We start from the raw sequence: 20306 nt of genomic DNA on the forward strand, positions 1-20306 counted from the left end.
ATATGAGTTCCATGTAGACGATTTCTAATCGTCTGACCTTTAACACGCACACCAGTAACCTAATGAAATTTTGCCTCAATTTGATTCGCTGTATGAGCTTGATTTCATGGTTTCGGATCAATCGATGCTGTACTCTTGCTGTTGTCCTGGGACGCCCTGAACGTGGTCGATCGTAAACATTGTGGGTTTGTTAGTACCTCTTCCGTCATCCGCTAATAACATACTGTGAAACATTGACCGTTTTAGTCTACTGCAGCTGACTTTTGCCAATTTCCAGCATGCCAATAGCCAGAAGGCACTCCGCATGTTGCAGATGACACATTGCTAGTTCATGCACAAAACAAGAAAGATATCAAGTAAATCACAAATGTGTGACTAGCGGAATCAGGAATATTAACAAAAATATTGGTCCACAGAGATTAATCAAACTTCACTGTAAGTTTCAAAATAAGGAATGACATCCTTCGCATATGTGTGGCGCTACTGTGTAAAAGACACATGCTAAGGATAGTATGTGTTTTGGTGACATAAACGTTACATAGGAATGTTTGTCGTTAACATCTTTGTTTTCATACTTCATATTAACATGCATATCGATGATCCCCTACTTGATTTGAAGAGTATATTTCAATCGCTTCACGAAATATATTTGGGGACTATATGAACTAACACACTAAAATAATGTGCATAATACTAAATCAAAAGCCACAAAGTCGGATTGTTAAGATGTGAATCTCATTGTTGTATATTAATATTGAAACATTACACAGTTCATACATTTAATTAGATTCCTAGCATAAGTAATAAAATAAGCATTACACAATCTGAAACAATTGAATAGTAAGAACTGAAAAATACACTTTTCCCTTTTGTTGTTGTTAGTTAAAGCAACACAGATGGCCAGGATCTTGTATGTGCGCCTCATGGTCATATAATCTGTTTTCCAAGGCATCTTGGTACGTCCTGGACCCATGAATAAGTCAGGCGTGCTTCAGTAATTCCCCTGAGGATTCCCCTATAGTTGTGTCGTGGCAGAGGTCGATCCGGAAGTGTTCTGATCCATGTCAACGTCACCATCGATTCGTGATCTCCCGATATGCGCGTTGGTAAGGTGTATAGGATTAGCCTGTGTATCTGGAAGGTTGTTTGGCACATTCCTTCAAACAAACAATATATGTCTTAAACGTCAAAGCCACAAAACCAGATATGCATTATGATACTTCTCACTGTGACATTCACAACATGTAAATCAAGGTGTAAACAAATAAGAACATAATGAAATTTCCATGTCTGCTGTGATGTTTTAATTTAAAAGGAACAGGTATGATAGCATGAGTTAAATAATATTACTTACCAAACCGTTGCTCGACCACAAATGTGTTTGTACTTGCGACTTATGTAACAGGCAACACCAAAACAGGGCAGACAAATGCACACAAGTATAGCCAGAATCTTCGGAATGTTCAGGACACAGTCGTAGGCCGCCAGTCTGTCTTCACAATCATACAGAAGGGAACAGGTTGCCTTTAGACATTCATTGATTTCCTCTTCACATAACTCTCCCTCGTAGCCAGCCATGCACATACAGTGATATGGTTGAAAGCTGGTTGCTCTGCCTGGATGTTCACAAGATAAGGACGTGTTTCTTGGAGCACAGGCACCATGGTAACATGGGCTGAGTAGGACAAACACGTGAATGGACAGGGCGTGGCTGTAGCTGTTCGTCTTATCAACAGCCAGAAGTGAGAACTGGATGCCCCCCCGGAATTCCTTTAGGGTCTTCAGATTCAAGGCATGTTTCATCATAGTTTTGCCTGAATATATCAAAGACATGTTTCTTTGTGTCTCTTCATCTTCCCCTGTCGCTTTTACCGCTGTCAGTGTAAAGTTGGCTGCCGGTCCACTAATATCCTTTTGAAGGATTTTCAACTCTTCAGGGGTATCAGCATCTGCTATCCAAAACGAACCCAGAGAGTGATCCGTTAGGTTGCCTTCAACATACACCCTGTGAATACTTTTAACAAATGATGGTATTGGTGACTGGGTGTCCCTCTGGTAGAAAGTGACAGGAGGATCATTGACATTTGAGACGTTGATGTATATTCTCTTTGTAAATGTACTTGGTAGTATTCCCAAATCATGTATGAAAACTTCCGTTGCATTTACAAGAATGCTATCATAGCCATTAAAATCCTTTACTGGTCGGTAGGATAATATTCCTTCTGCTGAAAGGTTGGCATGGCCATGCTTGGGATCCGCTTTTATTGTAAATGTTAAATCGTCATTCTGCAGATCATGATATTTGATGGCCTGCTTTACGAAGCTGTCTTCAAGACATTGCACAACAATGGTGTCAATGATGGGAGGTGTATTGTTCACATGCGTAGACACAATGGCTCCGGAAAACATTCTTGGACTCGAGTAAGCAATCGTTGTCCTCTTCTCACGTGTATTTGATTTTGTCAACCTTCTCTTGAAGACTAAATTACAGATCTGAAAACAAAGTTAAATTGTCACCATCATTAACTGATTGAAATTGGTTATTTAGATGAAGGACAAGACAAGAAAAGGCAAGTTTCATCAACTAGCAAAAGCATGAGTAAGTATCAAATACATTGCGGTACCTCGATGAAGTTAACCTGGTCACAGGTTCATGGAAGTTATCATGCAAGTGGGTTTGGGGATAGTAAATATCATGTTTTATCAATAAACATTATATGTACCGATCAGTGACGAGATAGTTACGAGTATATTCCCAATATAGCATTTTACGACCCCCAAACCATACAAAATAGATAACCTCTTCATCATTCTTAAATTCTGTTTTTGAAATGAAATAATATCTCCATGTGTGCATTAATGACAAGTTAATCGGATATTGACAACAGGCAATAGAGTTCTATTTGAATCATGCTCTTCAGATAGTGGCATAACAACCACTTATGTAGGTACATATTTTAACAAGGTATGTTTACGGCACAAATGTATCTTTTTGAATGCTTCTTTCCACAGTGACATTACATCTTCCCACTACAATACAAGTATATGCCCTGTCTCAAAAGGTAGCTACTGTAGTCTTTGAGACATGTGTTTGGTCTTCCTGGTAATTATACTGCCATAACGTTATGACATGTTTCACATGGCATAAAAAGGAAACAAAATAATATATCACACTGTTGTAACTTCAGGAAAAAGCTTGTTAGAGTTTTCAGGTGTTGCGTGCCATCTCTAAATTGCTTCACAGTTTTTATCAGCATCAACTATGCCCCATGTTACACACTGATTTTCCCTGTCTTCATATTATTATTTTGACAGTTATCACTGCAAGTTGTCAAGATCCCCAGGACAGTCTGACAGGATAGCCGGTAGACAAGGGTGACGGTGAAGGAAGTACAAACCCGACCTTTTATATTTACTTTGCTTTTTTATCCAGAATCGACCCCAACGGATACTGTTGTACACTGTTGGCTTTTAAATAGCCGAAACAATACCCACTTTATGAAAAGAAATGTATCAAGAATGAAGTATTCATTCTTCATGGCTTTTCACTTTCGTCCTACATCAACCTGACAAATCATAAGATAACATTGATATTGTTCATGGCATGTTAAACCTAATTCACTCTTCATTTTCCTCTGTTAACTCTCTACGAACAATTTATGATATGTCAGAATGCATTTTGGGTGAGAGAATCCAAATGTCAACACCCGTAATAAAATCTCACCTTTTCGCGAACACCTGGTATCATTACTAATTGATAGTGATTCATAGACTCATACTCATGATATGGTCGGAATAGTAAAATCGACTCTGCTTTATGCAGATATTTCTATTTGATGTGGAAAGGGTTTTGTCACTTTATTTTGTAACATTGAATTGGGTACCTATGAGCTTTCATTTTTAATACTTTTATCCAATATTTAAAAAATTGCTAAGAAGTTATATGCTACAGCAACCAGTTTCACCAAGTACTGCCTTATTTGAAGCATATTTACCAATGCATAAAATATTTTCAGAGCCGTATAACAAAATGGGGAGAATTTCACCATCAAATATCTAATTTGCAGTGGAAAATACTGTGGAAAATATTTTATACAAATGTGTATATGACACTCTTAAAACTTAAAACATACCCCTCCATCTTTTCGTAATTATAGATGCATCCCAAAAGTTCACCTCCTATTTAAATAGCCCTATAATAATTAAGCTTATGGCTTTTGCCACCGCGGCAAGCTGTTGCTAAAGACCTGTTCTAATCCAGGCCTTCACAGGGTTAAATCATGCTACTCACCTATCGGGAAAATACAACTGGGTATGATTTCATGAAACTTTGTACATATCATATCTATACTAACGTTGCGGGCCTAGTAACTTTTGATGGACACTGGTATAAAAGTCAAGGTCACGCAGAGGTTGAAACGTTTGGGAAAATCATCCTCGATTTCTCTCTCTTTTCGCTTGTCAATAATTGCAACTGGCTGAGTTGCGGAAAGAGGGACTCCTTCAGTGTTAAAAACATACACAATTCATAGTTGAAGCAAATTTCAAAACGTTTCTAACTAAATATGCACAAATCATTTACCTTTACCATACTTAAGGCTCCATAATCCATTTATGGATAAAAAAATCCTTGAATCCTTTGACAACAATTATGCTTCTGTCAAGAGTATTCTTTAAGAACTGAGCTTTATACACGAATGGAAGACATTGGAGTCATTATACAGAAAAAATAATATATGACCATTTTTAGTATTTTAACCATTCCTTTCTTCGGGCCAATTTGTTATGCAAAATGTTCATGAATGTAGTTCCTGAGACTAGTTTTCAATCAAACAAAAGAATCGGATAAGGAAAAGGTATATCAGGAGCATGATTATGATCAATTGATGACACATCAACTTACGTCAATTTAAATGGGTTTTCAGAAGTAGATGAACAAACGTTTGGGATGCAGCTGATATAATGGCACTAGTTACGTTTGTGCTGCTATCAACTGTTAGTGTGAGAGTCACCACATGAACGCTAGAGGTTGAATGTATAAATACTTACTATACTTTCCAAAAAGAAGTACTATCTTAAAACTGTATTTCAAAAATACAATTGTTGCATGAATTTCTTGACAGAGACATCAGAACATTTGGAGCACACTACACTAGCAGTTGCTAAAGTAACCCCTTGAGGTATGAAGCGAAAAATTGAAGCAAACTTTAGTAAGAATTCGCTGCGTGGAAATACACAGTCAATGCTTATAATTAAATTTGACATCAAAAACATGTATAAAATATATAAAAACAGACATAAATGACGAGATTGATAAACATTCAAGGTGTAGGAATTGTAGGAATACCCGTGATAAATTGACACGCCTACAAAGTCAGTAGCCAATCAAAGGAGAGTAAGATCAAAACAATGTTCATAGGACCCGTCGATCAAGGCAAGAGGCGATAAGAAATGCAACAGTAAGACTGTAATGACCCGGACCAAAAATGTCCGGGAGAATGCGACTGTTTCAAATGACATGGTCAATAACCGCCAGATTCCAACATTAGGTCCCTGAGAACGGGAAGATACAGTTGGAAAAATGCCATTTAGAAATGAAACCTGAAGACATGAAAGTCATGAACCAAGGCCAAGGGAATTCCCTCGACTGTAATTTTGGGATTCCCCGACATTCAGCAGTAATAAAAGTAGTCCGCTTCGGTGGGCGTGGCTTAGTTTTTTCTATTCATTGGGAAATGACCAGTTCAGCTAATCCGAATGCAGGAATTCCAATGAACATAACAGACATGTAATTATTATAGGGCTACATCAGCAATTGCGTGTGTTGCCCAAAATGATCTATTATCTCTGATTATAAAGTTACGCAATTGAGTAAATAAAATAATATTTGTTTGGAAAAAGAAACTGAGTAGTTGTTAATTCATTTCAAATGTTAACACTAAGGGTTAAACTTGCAACCCCTAGTGTTCATATGGTGACACTTGGGGTTAGATTTGCAACTGCTAGTGATCACTTGCCAAAACTGCCTTAAACTCTCTATTAAGAAAGTTGTATAGTTTGAAAATAATATTTAAAAAAAATTAAAATTAACGAAGTAAATATACATTCTTTCCAAAATTTAACAATGGGAATGGTAATTCAGCTGCTTGTATCAATATGGTAACACCAGGGGTTAATATACAATTTTTGTTTTGAAACGCTGTTTGAGAATAATCTTTGTCTTGTAAAATAAATATTCATGTTAATGCTCAACCTACGTAATCCGAGATCTAGACCGAAAGGCCAAATCCAAACACTATCTTCAGAAATATAGGTTTGTATTTATTTTGCATAAGCCAAGCGCTAAGCTTACTTATAATGCTTATAATTGCATAGTTACAAAATAACAAATATCCTAACAGATCATTAGCCTTATCCATCTTTATGGCAGCCCATACTATTTTGCCAGCCCTGTTTTCTTAGACATTTCCACTCAACTATTTTAACAAGAAAGAGAAACGTCCACTTACAAATTATTTTCACAGAAATCTTTACTAATTCCATACACATTTATCTTCACAAATAACTCGTGAGATGTGCCTTAGATAGTTGATGTAACGTTTTCGGTGTATTCCTCAGTGGTAGTTAGAGTGTGTGCATTGAATAAGCATATAAAATAAAGCATGAAAAGAAGGGCAAGGTGACCATCTTTACATATCAGTGACAGTTGTTTACTAAGATACATGTACTCACCAAGTATTATCATTACAGCATATATAAATGTAACTAATCAATTCGACTCCCCTAGGTTACACATATTGTATACAAACTTTTAATGCTAGGATCATGAAAATGGGATTGCATAATCAAAAGCTGCAGCCAGACTAGTTAGGAACGGACACATTCATTGAACTATATAACCTAATGTTATATGGCAGTGTATTGTATTGTATAACAATGATTTAAACTGTATTACGTTGTCTCTGTTTAGAGACGGAAGAAGCTCATTGTATTGTTTTCGGACAGTGATTAGTCAGGAATGTAGTACTATTTAATGTAAGCAGTTGTGAGGAAGTTACTATATTTAGATGCTAGTGTGATATGTAAACTTCTGGAATATTGTAACTTTCATAGTGTTATAGAAACATGTAGAATATTCTATGTTGTGATGGCACCATGTGTGGAAATTTCAAGTTCGACTGTATATAAGGGGACAAGAGCGTGCCTCTCGTATCTCTCACACATTTCTTTACCTCAAGACCAGCTTTCGTGTGAAGATCACCCATCTCCCCGGATTTCCTGCCTAGGGATTTCTTGGAAGCTTGACTGCTGTCACCTCTGGTTTAAAATACTATTTATCACTGACTTTTGGTGATACCACTGTATTTTTGTATTTGATATTGACCACTGTCATCATATTATATACTGCCATTGCATATTGTACTAAAGTACTGTCTTTGCCTGTTAAAAAAGGCTATAATCACAGACAGTTGTTATCGAGTAACTACTGATCGCGATACCTGTAGTTTGAAGTATTTCAGTTACAAGGAGTCCTATCTACATGTTTACAGGAGACAAATTCGAACAAAATCAGGAAGTTCACATGTATTCTAAGTCCAATTATGACAGTCCGAAACGGACTATAGAAATATGCGCACATGACATGTTATAATGATAATAATGTAGTCTTCAAAAAACATCTAATCCACACACAAAAATCAATTTGAGAAAATTCAAGATGTGCATCTTCTAAAATGACAAAATGATGCTGCGTTGTTTTTGTTAACATTGCTCCCATGATGCATATTGCATTACACTTGCATAGCCATAACCATGGTACACGATATGGAGTCTGTACTGGGAAATATATACAAGTTCTTTACACTTTAGAGAGATAGAGGGAAACCATTTAGTAACTTAGATAGGATGAATTACCGAATTGCCCAAGCTATGAGGTTTTCAATTCATACCATCAAGTCTACAGTATGATAAGAAAACAAAACAGGTATAGGGGTGGTCTCAAAAACAAAACTGGGAAGTAAAAGGATATTAGACAGCTATGATTTAGGGTGACTAGGCATATAGTGTAAAAGCTTTATTAGCAGAAGGTAACCCTGACTTGTAGTAGAATTTGGGAGGAATTAAAAATGCAATTAACGTTTTCCGGACTGCACTAAATATTGCTCTCCAAGAGACGCCATTTCTATACACTGCGCGTGGCGATGACCTAGCACTTTTCAGGGGAAAATATTCCATCCTGTCTATGAGGTCACATTATCTCCGAACCATTCATAACTATCACAGTCAGGGCGTCCAGATAATTTACCTTGATGAATCATTCCATTGACGATCTGTGGCTATCGGCAGATGGAAAAAAACACCTATGGTACCATCAGGTAAAGGTAATCGTGTCACTGATTTGCAAGCTGCAACCCATGATATGGGGCTTATTGAAGGATGTGTGCTTATTTTCGAGGCGAAAAAGAAAATTGGACATTTTCAAAAGGAAACTATTGGAGGTGATGTGTTTATAGACTGGTTTGAACTTCAGCTATTGCCCATTTTAAACAACGCCAGTGTTATTGTCATGGATAGATAACACCAGTTAGTATAACGTTCGTGAATCAGATGCTGTCGTTTAAACCATGAGTAGTCTGAAGGTGATCATACAGGAATATATGACATTGTCGACTTCAGACCATATGAAACGATTCTTAAAACAAGTAATGTACAAGACATATGTTACGTTGTCTTAAGTACGCCAATCAGACATTGTGAGCTCAACCCTGTTGTGCCCATCTTGGCGGGTAACGGGTTCGTAGCAAAACATAATACAACATTCAAAAGTACAGATTCATATACGTCATCAGCGGAGACATATGCTACCTGAAGAAACCATCTGTAGAACAACAAATACTTCTGGATTCCAAAAACGCAACCTTCTTATACTCATCCCCTTTCATAGTTCTTAACTAGTCCATCATGTTTCCAAGCAAATATAATGCAGTACATATCCTTAATTGCTACCCCCATCAACGTATGTAAATTAAGTCCAATAACAGCAGTATTTTGAGACCACCCCAAACTCATTTGCACCTGAGAGAATGCACAGGACGGTGTGAGGTCATAACCTCGGGACAGGTGTTAGGTAATTACCTAAGGTTATTTCATACATGCATGACAACACAGTTTATCATCATTTTACCTATAAAAGTACATTTTAAGGGTAATCACAATGTCAGTTAGGACGGGCTAGATTATGCCAATTCGCGTCATTTTGATATATGTTCTTTTTATAGTCCTATGACTCCAGAAGCCAGAAAAGCATTTTTCTCACATTTCCAACAGTTCTTTACCACTCTATTGTGCACTGGCGTTGTAATTGCTGGGCAGTATTTGGTATTGATTTGTAAACCTGTTGAATTTTGTAATACATTTGTTGATTGTGTACCACTTGATGGTTGTTTGTTGGTTTCTTTTATGTATAGATTTCTGGTTTAACATATTGTAACACAATGTACACACAAACCCCCCTCCTACTAATCGTCTCCCACCTAAACCATCCCAACAACCAAAGACTTGGCCTGGTTCAAACATGCCCCAGGGTAAGCCTGGTACCCCTGCCCCAGGGAAAGCCTTGCAGAGGAGGGCATGCTTACCCTTTTCTCTACAAGTCACCCATTCCTAAATTTTCGCCACTATTTTCCCTTTTATTCCCAGCAATTCGACACATGACAAGTATTGATTTAGTTATAAATAGTATATATTCACTGGATGAATGTGTAAGTATATAGAGGTTATCACGCGAGTGTGTTTGGGGATGGTAAATATCCTGCATTAGGAATATCCCCAAAGACACAAGCGTGATAACCTCTTTATCATATAATGTCATTCTTTAATTCTATACTTCAAAATCGCTTTCCCTCTCTCACAAACATTACCGAAACATTGCAAGTTTTCCTGGAATGCGCGCATTAATATTTATTACGTCACAGGGTAAGTGATGTGACAGTGACAGTAGCCAATATAGTTCCAACTGAAATCTGTTTCTAATACAGTGGCGAAGCAACATATACGCAAAAAAACAAATGTTTTTAATTGCCTTTCGCGGCAATCCATCGGTCTGTCCGCTAGAGTAACTGCCCTTTGTCAAAGGGAAGCTACTCTAACCCTAGTCTATGAGACGTCACGGCCACGGTCAGACGTTGTTGACAGTCGGTCTGTCCTGTCATAACGTTAAGAAGTGTAGTCAGATGTACAAACAGCGACAAAACGAAACAAGGTAACAATTCAAACATATTTCGGCCAAATCCAACTTTTAATTTGTGGAGAAGGTTTCAAGCCGCAGAGATCTACAGGCACAGATATGGCTACTGATCCCGCTTGGCTAGGCCTCGTGCCCTCGCAAAATGGTTTCCAAAGTTACATCTCCAAAGTTGCCAAAACTTATAAAATGCCTCAGCTACGTCACAGTTAGACACTGATTTTCAGTATATTAGACTGTTCTTTTGATAATGATAGCAATTATTCCCTGTAGTTTATCCAGATTCCCAATGGTTAATTCTGACTCGATCGCCGAATGACTAGGGCGACGCCATGTTTGTTTATAAACAGTGAAAGTAGTCCCTACTTGACCTTTGATATTTGCATCTCTTTCCGCATATGACCCCAACAGATATCGTTTTTATCCGTTGGCTTTATCCTGCCGAGAAACCTATAAATGATAAATGTATATATGTTCAGAAAAGTGAAATGCAACCATTCTTATAGTTATAAAATAAATCATAAGTAGATTTGGGGAAAGGACTTATACCAAGAACTAAATGGTGTAGAATAAATACACATATCTCTGATACCTGATGCAAACTACTCACCTGAAATGTACGAAGATCAATCCTTATGGCGTTATTCTTCAAAGAGGCAGTGCCACAGATTTCACTGATATGGCGCCAGACTTTGTCCCCTGTGTATATAAATAAACTCATGATGAGTATATTTCCTTTCAAAAGGGGGAGGTGGGGTAGACTCGCGGTCAAGGTGTTCGCATTTCACCCCCAAGACCCGGGTTCGATTCACCACACAGGTACAATGTGTGAAGCCCATTACTGGTGTATCCTGTCGAGACACTGCTGAATAATGCTAAAAGCAGCTTAAAACCATACTCACTCATTCCTTTCAAAATATCTCTCAACACATACATGCGTTTTCAGTACCTGAGTCCCAAAGAATGATTGCTGATTCCTGGTGATTGTCGGTTGGTGATATTGGCATATTAATGTTGATGTCTTCTTTAAGTTGCATGTCGCTGATTGGTGACAGAAAGAATACAGGACTGACAAAATTGTAGAGTCTGAAAAAAATGAACATCTAATTTATTTATTTTCGGTTTTGCTACACTATAACATACAACAGCAACAAACTAATCATCAATATTGATACTGATACCCCTAGATTCATGTAAGGATGTAATGCGGACACTGTTATTTACATGAACATTATTTCGCTTCAAAGAACATTTTTACCTTCCAGTGAGATACCGGGACAGCCGTGTTGATGTGATGTCAGGGCTGACGATGTAAGGGGAATAATTCACAGCGGCTGGAGCACCGTAGGCCTTATGTTGGTCTGCCTGGCTCAGTACACCAACCGATAAGGCGCCACTGGAAACTACACGACTGCAGCTTTTAGTAAGGAGTACATTGTAGAACTGAATATACTATTGAATAAATTGGCGTAGTCTTCAACCATAAATGTCTACACTTTTGATGTCAATGACACAATTTTATCAACTTGCATAGTTCTAATGTTAATGCTTCACAAACTCGATACTCCGTGTTCTGTCGGATCAACTTACCTGCCACTGATAATGTGCAAACAGGATGATTGTTCTTTCCAGATAACTCGGCGATAGCATCACCATCAATCTCAAGTGTTTTGTTGGTACCCTGCTTCACAATCTGGTCTTTCTTGCCTGGAAAGCATAACAATCACAGCATGGTTGTATGTTATAAAAATAACAAAATGGATGCATATGTATTATGAACGATGATGTGTTCATTGTTTAACGTCTGATCAACACTTCAGCAACGTACATAATCGAATCTGGACTTCCTATGCATCTGGGTTTGATGAAATCCAATTAACCAAATCACCGAGCCTGACCACCTAGTACAGTGAGTCGCCTCTCATTCTAACTCGAGATCCCCACATTGGAATAAAGTATTGACATATCTTCTGAAAATATGAAATACATATATAACAATCTTACGCTTAATGCAGGTTTTCTGTGGCGTCAAATGTGTTTTCTTGTGAGCTCTGCTGACAGATGTCACAGTCTGGATGAAACATTTGCCTGGTTCCATCAAGAGGGGGCTGCTCTTAAAGTCAGCACTTGTTAGACCATCAGAGAAGTTTCTATTGAGGAATTCGGAAATCGAAACGCTGACGGCACCATTGGAAAGACTAATATACCCATTCACGACCTCAAAACGTCGAGTTAAGTTGGAACCCACTCGCATTGTTGGATATATTTCTTCTACAGAATCTTCACTCGTCAGCTGCCAGTCTGGAACATTTAATGACATTCAAGTTCATTAACGTTACACGTGTTGAGAACGGGCGTTAAACGGGTTGCAAATGAGTTGAGCTTTTTGTGGAACACGCGTGCGCAATGAGTGACCAAACGCGTACAATGTGTGTAACAGTGACCGGGTTTCAGTTGAATTTGACAAATAGATCAAATGAATAAAAAGATGCAAGAAAACAATGAAATGTACATCTTCAGTTAATGACCGGTCATTGATGTGTTCACCAGACCATAAACACAAGGTCAGCCAATCCTAATTAGAGTTTAATTGCTTGACTTGTATGCCTAAACAATTCCACTAGGATCTAGCGATAACGACAAGCCGACAGTAAAACTGTAGTATGCTCATTCATTGCTGCAGGATCCAGTTGACACGTTTGTTACAGGTTGGTAAATATTCGTGTTCGTGTTGCAAATATATGGATGTTCGTTCATCAAATAATGTTTTGGATGGTACATTTATCACAGAGCAATCACCAGTTACAATGTTCATTATCTCACATGGCAATATGCTACCCCCGACCCCCAATCTGGATCGTAGATATTTATAAGAGGGAGCTGAAGTTTGTCTCCTAGTCTTTTCTTTTCAGTTGACATGTTTTTTTTCTGTTTAATAAAACTTGATAATGAACGGGTACAGGTTGATGGGGGTTTCAGATACATGATGTATTTGGCTGATATTGTTCATGTGAAATAGTACATGTTGGTACAACTGATTGATGTTAATAGAATTATGAATGTCGGTATAGTTGTGAAGCAGATGAACTGAAATAGAGGTCGAGAATATTTACAGAAATCAACAAAATTGTATTTTTTAATGAGTTAACCTAGTTTCTTAAATACCATTCTGTACCACGGATTATACGAAATACACATTTTAAAGTGCTCTCAATTTCAAGTGTGAATGCTTCTTTCGTTTGAAGGAATATTAATGTTACCGGGTAGGTGTTGAAATCTGTTACCTAGTCGGCGCTTTATGTATTAATATTATTTTGAAGTTGAACTGTTTTGAAACGATGAGCGAGTTAATATTTAACGTCACATCGGCAATATTTCAGCCATATCGTGACAGGAAGTAATACATTAATAACAAATATATGTAGACTTTATAAAAACCTGTCATCAAAGGACGGTACAATAACTAGAATATCACAGAGTCTATTTAAAACTAGTTGAGGAACATATAAAAGCAGTAAGAATTAACAACACAATATAAATATGGGCTAGAGATAGTCAGTAACTATAGGAAGATCACCATACCAGGGATCATGGGGACTTACAGTGCCTTTGCTTCCTGCATGGACCCTAGCTGGATTTATATCATCCCTTCAGTCACAGGCGATATTTTACTAGTTAAGCCAAATATTAAAATGACGAAAATTCTACGTGTTAAAATTCTGGCATCCATATAAATGCTTCGAAAGATGTGGGACTTACATACCCTCTTAGGGGGACAATAATTTTAAGCTACTTCAACCCCCCTTGAAGGTACAGCCACTAACAATCTAAGTTATCAATTAGCACTACCAATTTTTAAAACAATACAGTAAATACATCAAAATTTATGAATAAGTTCTATTTCTTTTAAAAAACATAGTATTAACTGAGAATTAACTTCACTAAAAAGGTCCTTCTGTGGCTTCACTGTTCTGACACTGAAAAATTTGTCCCTTGTGATGGAAAAATCAATACAGTCAAGCTGGACATGCTTGACCGTGTTTCTTTCATCACAAGGGATACAAAACAGAGGATCCTCACCTTTTAACAAATACTCGTGGGTATATCTCGAATGGCCAATACGACATCGTCGCATAATGACCTCTTCAAATCTGGACTGACAACCCAAGTAGGTGTAACCGATTATTGGTTTAATTTCATGTAATTTATTGATACCTACATGGGCGTCCCACTTCTTTTGCATTTGATCTCAAATGTAAGATCTAATCACGGGTTTAAAATCAGTGTATGGGATCAGAAGTGGTGTCAGAGATTTGTTGAGTGCTGCTTTTGCAGCAGCGTCAGCCATTGTGTTACCAATGATACCAACATGGCTTGGTAACCAACAAAAGACGATGTCATATTGGCCAGTAGCAAGATCATTAATTAATTCGAGAATTTGGATTAAAAATGGATGTTTGGATGACATATTTTTAATCGCCTGAAGGCAGGAAAGAGAATCTGAAAAAAATAAGAATTGTTTATGTTTAGATTGGTTACTGATATATTTTAGTGCTGCAAAAATGGCATTTGCTTCTGCAGTGAAAATGGAACTGTTATAAGGTAATCGTGAAGATATTGTTCTGGATCCAATGACAGTGGCACTAGCAACTGCGCCACCATCCTTGGATCCATCTGTGAATAATTGTTTCTTAATTGATTATATTCTTGTTGGTAAATTAACTGGTCAGTATCTGATTTCTTTAGTTTTGTTAATGTAATGTCTACCTCTGGCTTTACCATCTGCCAAGGAGGAGATGAGAAAAGTTGAATAGGAGCTATATCTTGGAGTTTAATATTAGAAGCTGATATTGCAGATTTTATTCTGATTCCGAGTGGTGGAGTGAGTGTTGATTTCTTATTGTAAAGATCTTTGTAGAGAGGATTGAATATGCATTCAAAAGCTGGATTTGACTGATTAGAATATAATTTAGTGATGTATTGTAAAGATAATTGTAGATGGCGTTGTTTAAGAGAAGGTTCATCTGCTTCTATATATAGACTGTGAATGTGAGACGTCCTAAAGGCAAGGCAAAGCCTGAGGCCCTGATGAAGTATAGTATCTAGTTTTTGTAAATTACACCATAGACGAAGGAGCCATAATCAAGTTTTGTACGGATCAGTGATCTATACAAGTGTAAGCAGGTTGTTTGATCCCCTCACCACTTTTAATTTGAAACTACTTTCAATAAGTCGAGTGCCTTCAGACATTTAGCTTTTAGGTATTTAATATGTGGGAGGAAAGTTAAATGGTTATTAAAAATAAGTCCCAAGAACTTTGCCTCCTTCACCATTTTGATAGGGGTGCCATTTAAAAATAGCTTAGCGTCTTTATGTAGTTTATATTTCCTGCAAAAATGTATGCAGTTAGTTTTTGATTTGGAAAATTTAAACCCGTTCTCTAGACACCACTTGTGAATTTTAATGAGACATAATTCTAATTGCCTTCTATTGTGTGCATATTTTTACCACGACAAGACATGTTAAAATCATCCACAAAAAGTGATCCATCAACTGAATCATTTAAAACTTTGGACAAACTGTTAATTTTTATAATAAATAATGTGACAGACAAAATACTGCCTTGTGGGACACCCGATTATAATGATCAGACAGGGTTGTACCCACTCGGACTTGAAATTGCCTGTCTCTTAAAAACTGTGACATAAAATGAGGCAGACGGCCTCTTAATCCAAAATCATGAAGATCTTTTAAAACGATGTTACAAGGATCGAGTAGATGATATATTGACAGGAGGCCTGGAAGTTTGTTGCAACAGATCCGTGTAAGCAACACTACGTTAGCCGTTATAAAGTGACGTAGCTGCAGCTCAATTTTACCTTTCCTTGCAGCCATTATGCAACATCCATCTTATACACAGCCCCGTGCTCACGTCTACTGATCTCTTCCTTTGGTAAGGCAATTATTAGAACCCTAACTCTCTCAAATTTATTTTTCATCATATGACTTACTCTCAGTTACATGTTATTTTTACCAAGCATCACGGGTATGCAGCAGAGACAAAGTGACCAAAGCTCTCATAAAGTAATTAGGGTCTACTAAAAACCATGCTCCGCCAAACCTCATGAATATATTCACTGGAAGTTGTCTTACAGACGTTTATTTTGAAATCACACAAACTATTCATTGACAATAACATTTTCCTGGATCCTGAATTCGCATAGCAAAGGGCCATGTAGAATCCAAAGTCGCATTAATTAAATGGATATGATTGATGACAACAGTACTCATATTTTTCTTTTAAATCATAGCTTGCTTGATGAGTTGCTCATGCGTGTAAATGGATTGAACTTCTAGGCAGTAGTGTAGTTTTATGAATTGTTCAAACAGTTTTAGGATGGAGAGAGATGATACAGTTCAAAAATTTGGGATACACGTTTACCAATTTTGTAAAGGACCACGAGCATGGGTATGGTGTTGACAAACCAAGAATGTTGACAAACCAAGAATCAAAATAAGAAATATTGTGGATTCGAAGTGGATTCGGGGTGGAAGACATTACACCACCTGGGCAATCGACCACAAAAACATATGCTAAAACACAAATTGTAATAAAAGAAAGGTCATGGCTGAGTGATCCAGTATTGAATAGTTGTAACACCGTACACAGTTCTATACATACATTAAGGTAAAAGAAAGAAAATCAAGATTTGTCTTACCAAAAGAGTCCCCATCACTATGTGGACCATCCCACTGGATTCCAACCCGGTCATTGTACTCGGTAAGTGAAACATTAAGTCCAGGTACATGTTCTGCTGAGACAAACAGTGGCACTGGTTCACTAGAGGAAATGTTTGGGGATTTGATGTCAATGATAAATGGACAACATGCAGTGTGATTCAGACCAGCAGAATTTACCACAGTAACACCGACGAAATACTTTTGATCCTGTTGAAGATTTTCTTTTGTTGAATTCAAAGTGACATTCTTCAGTCTATTTTGAAGGGATAGTTGAACAATATCATCTAGTCCACATTTAGTTCCAATTCCAACAACGACAGTGATGATGTCACTGAAATCCTCTGATATCTCCCAACTAGCACTGACAGCATGGTCATTTCCAATGAACATAGCAGGTTCATACATAGAGTACTCAGGATCAAAACAGGTCACGTCAGTCACCACTGGAGGTGTTGTGTCGATGATGATGGCGTCAGACTTGATTTCTGTTTCATAACCAGCATGATCAGTTACTTTCACATCAAGATAGTAGGCACTCACTTGTGATTTAGTGTAGTTAATGCGATCAGGCATCTGAGATGGCACAAGTGTCAAGTTGCTGAGCTCAAAGTGCCTGACTGATAATCCCTGCAGGTCTGAACTCAGGACACAGGAATCTTCAAAGCCACAATTTTCTTTGCAAAGATCCTTGCAGGGAACACAAAATGACATATGTTTTTCATAAGGCACAATATTGGCAGTTGTATTCTGTGAATCTGACAGACCAATGAAAATATCCTTCAGCCCACTCTGTAAATCATAAAAAGCTCTTCCATACCTACATGGGTAGGTTTGCTGGAGTGGTAGTCTCAGTGATGACAGGAGGAGGTTAGATGTGAATGGGTCAAACGGATCATCAACGTGCGGAATATATCCATCATTGTTCCAGGTGAACACAGTAGCTGCCATATGTCCTTGAATGTTTAGTCCAGCATGTTGTCCCTTCAACTCACCATTGACGAATAGATTTATATTCCACGAATCCATTGATGGTGTTGAATCATTCATTGCTTGAAATGAAAAGTCGTTCAGTGATACTCTCGGATCAAAGTCTACTTGGATGGAATGAACTCTGATTCTTGATTTATCTTTGGCCCAGAAAAGAATCAGCGGCTTTGACATATTGTCATTTATAGTTAACAGGACTCCAAGGTTCCAACTGTCATCATCACTTACTGCAGTTCTGTTTCCTTCAGGACATACACTACCATTGCAGTTATCTATAAATATCTTCGTGTAAGCCTTTAAGATATCATCAGGGTTTGGAAGATTTTCTTGGACAAGTCCTACAACAGATGAAACATGATGTCCTGCTGTGGCGAGAAGTGAAAATGAATAGTTGCCCTCCGTCAATAGCATTACGTTTGTTTCTATTCCACCTTTTTCAAACAGTTGCAGAGAGTGGTCAAGTCTTGCATATATCTTGACCTGGATATTGTCTAAAACATCAACAGCGTGTGATTGGAAGACATCATCTAAGATTAGTATTTCCTGTTTATAGTCATTCTGCAGTACTTCTCTCTCAGTTTGACATGTAGAATCATGAGTGTTGGTGTTGATGAGAATTGTGCCTTGTAACAGGTTCGTATCACCCCAAGACCTTGCACTGTACCTCCAGTCTGACCCAAACTTTATGTTTCCAGTCACTGGACGGTAATAATCAGCTAAAATAGGTTGACTTGTTACAACTTTCTTCAACCCTGCCTTATTAGCTGCGGTAACCTGTACATAGTATGGCCTGGTTGTTTCAAGCATGAGATCGTTGAAATGGGCATTGGAAGTTAAAACAGTAACAGTATGTAAACTATCTGTTTCATTGGTGAAAACTGACTTTGAATCAGTGCAGAACGATCCTCCTAATAAAGTCACTGTGTAGTCATCAATGGAACTTTCTTCATCTGTAAATCCAGTCATGTTTATATGAATGGAGTGCAGTTGCGTGGCATACAGAATACCAGATGACTGTCGACCATCAATAATCACTTGTCCTGGTTGAGGTGGTGTTGTATCAATTGTAATTGGTTTACTTGATGCAATCCTGCACATTCCTGCCTCATCTTCAGCTTTCACAAGGACATAGTAAACATGTGAATGATTTAAATGTAGACCTTTAATGGTTTTTATTGTGTCTTTGTTGACAGGTTCAAATGACACAAGCGGCTGAAACACAATATTCTGACATTCCAAGCTGGTATTTGACTCTGGATATTCTTCAGTATCAACAGCAACCTCATAATTCCGAATGTTAAAGTCAGATATAAAGTCAGACCATGAGACTTGTATTTCACTTGTACTGGATTGGTACTCCACAAGTTCTATATCTCCTGACACGATGTCTGTTCCAAATCCAACTCTGATTCCATTTGAAAATGACTCTTCATAACTTCCGGCAGAACTGTATGCCCTCACTGTGATGTAATATGTTACTGTTTTTGCTGTTAGATTTAAATGCTCAAAAACATAACTTCTGTTGAGACCAACATTTTCAAAGTAGTGAACATTGGATCTCCTATCTGCATATCTCCGGTCATTCCCTATAGCCACTTCATAGTATTCTATTTTCTGTGATGGGTCCATATCATCAATTTCTCCAAACGGATCCCAATTTGCTGCAAGGTAATTTATAGGAAGCTGGAAGTTGATGTCAGCAGCAATGCCATCTCGAACATTCCCAGGAACTGGAGGCTGAATTTTGACCATCACACCATCAGATCTACCTAAAATGGTACGACTGAGAGCATCGATGGTTCGCACAATGACTCTATATGTCTTCATATTCCCCAGTGTCAGTTCATCATTGTAGAAAATGCGCCCGTTCCCAGGGGTGTGTTCAAAGTCTTTGATAAGCTCCCCTGTGATGTCCTCTACTGCCCACTCTGCTGATAGAACTTCGCAAGGATCAGAGTAGACCCAGCTACCCTGAATGGCTGATAAATCGTGTTGACTATCAATGTCATCAGATCCTGCTCCATCCAAAACAACTAAGTAGGGTTTAGGGCTAACAGCCACTGGGTTACTTTCTTTTACTGTGAACAGCCCGGCTTTGTTGAATATACGGACACTGACAAAGATAAGGGCACCAGTTTCTAAGTGTAAATTTGAAAGTACAAACAGTCCATCAGACAAACTGACTTTTGTGAATGGAACAATATCCGTCAGTCCTCTCTTACTCCCAAGTCCTGCTTCATACCTGAAACATAAATTCTTTTAGTTTAATTATTATAAGGAAGAAAGTTCAATAGGAAACGTCTTTGTTTGAATAGATGTTTCTGTAAACTTAGGA

General features: G+C 37.8%; 1 protein-coding gene across 1 annotated transcript in view; it reads right to left on the reverse strand.

Moving 5' to 3' along the window:
• Positions 1-247: 247 nt before the first annotated feature.
• The window catches only part of LOC139443842 (uncharacterized), a 75127-nt gene continuing 55068 nt past the window's right edge, over positions 248-20306 (reverse strand). Inside the window, 9 exon segments of the mRNA XM_071224744.1 lie at positions 248-324; positions 859-1157; positions 1355-2493; positions 10854-10942; positions 11193-11329; positions 11502-11646; positions 11834-11950; positions 12248-12544; positions 16963-20213. Coding sequence (XP_071080845.1) covers positions 248-324; positions 859-1157; positions 1355-2493; positions 10854-10942; positions 11193-11329; positions 11502-11646; positions 11834-11950; positions 12248-12544; positions 16963-20213 — 5551 coding nt within the window.

Source organism: Haliotis cracherodii, unplaced genomic scaffold, assembly GCF_022045235.1.
Source record: "Haliotis cracherodii isolate W230 unplaced genomic scaffold, xgHalCrac1.p SCAF_5, whole genome shotgun sequence".
In the NCBI taxonomy this organism is placed as follows: domain Eukaryota; kingdom Metazoa; phylum Mollusca; class Gastropoda; order Lepetellida; family Haliotidae; genus Haliotis; species Haliotis cracherodii.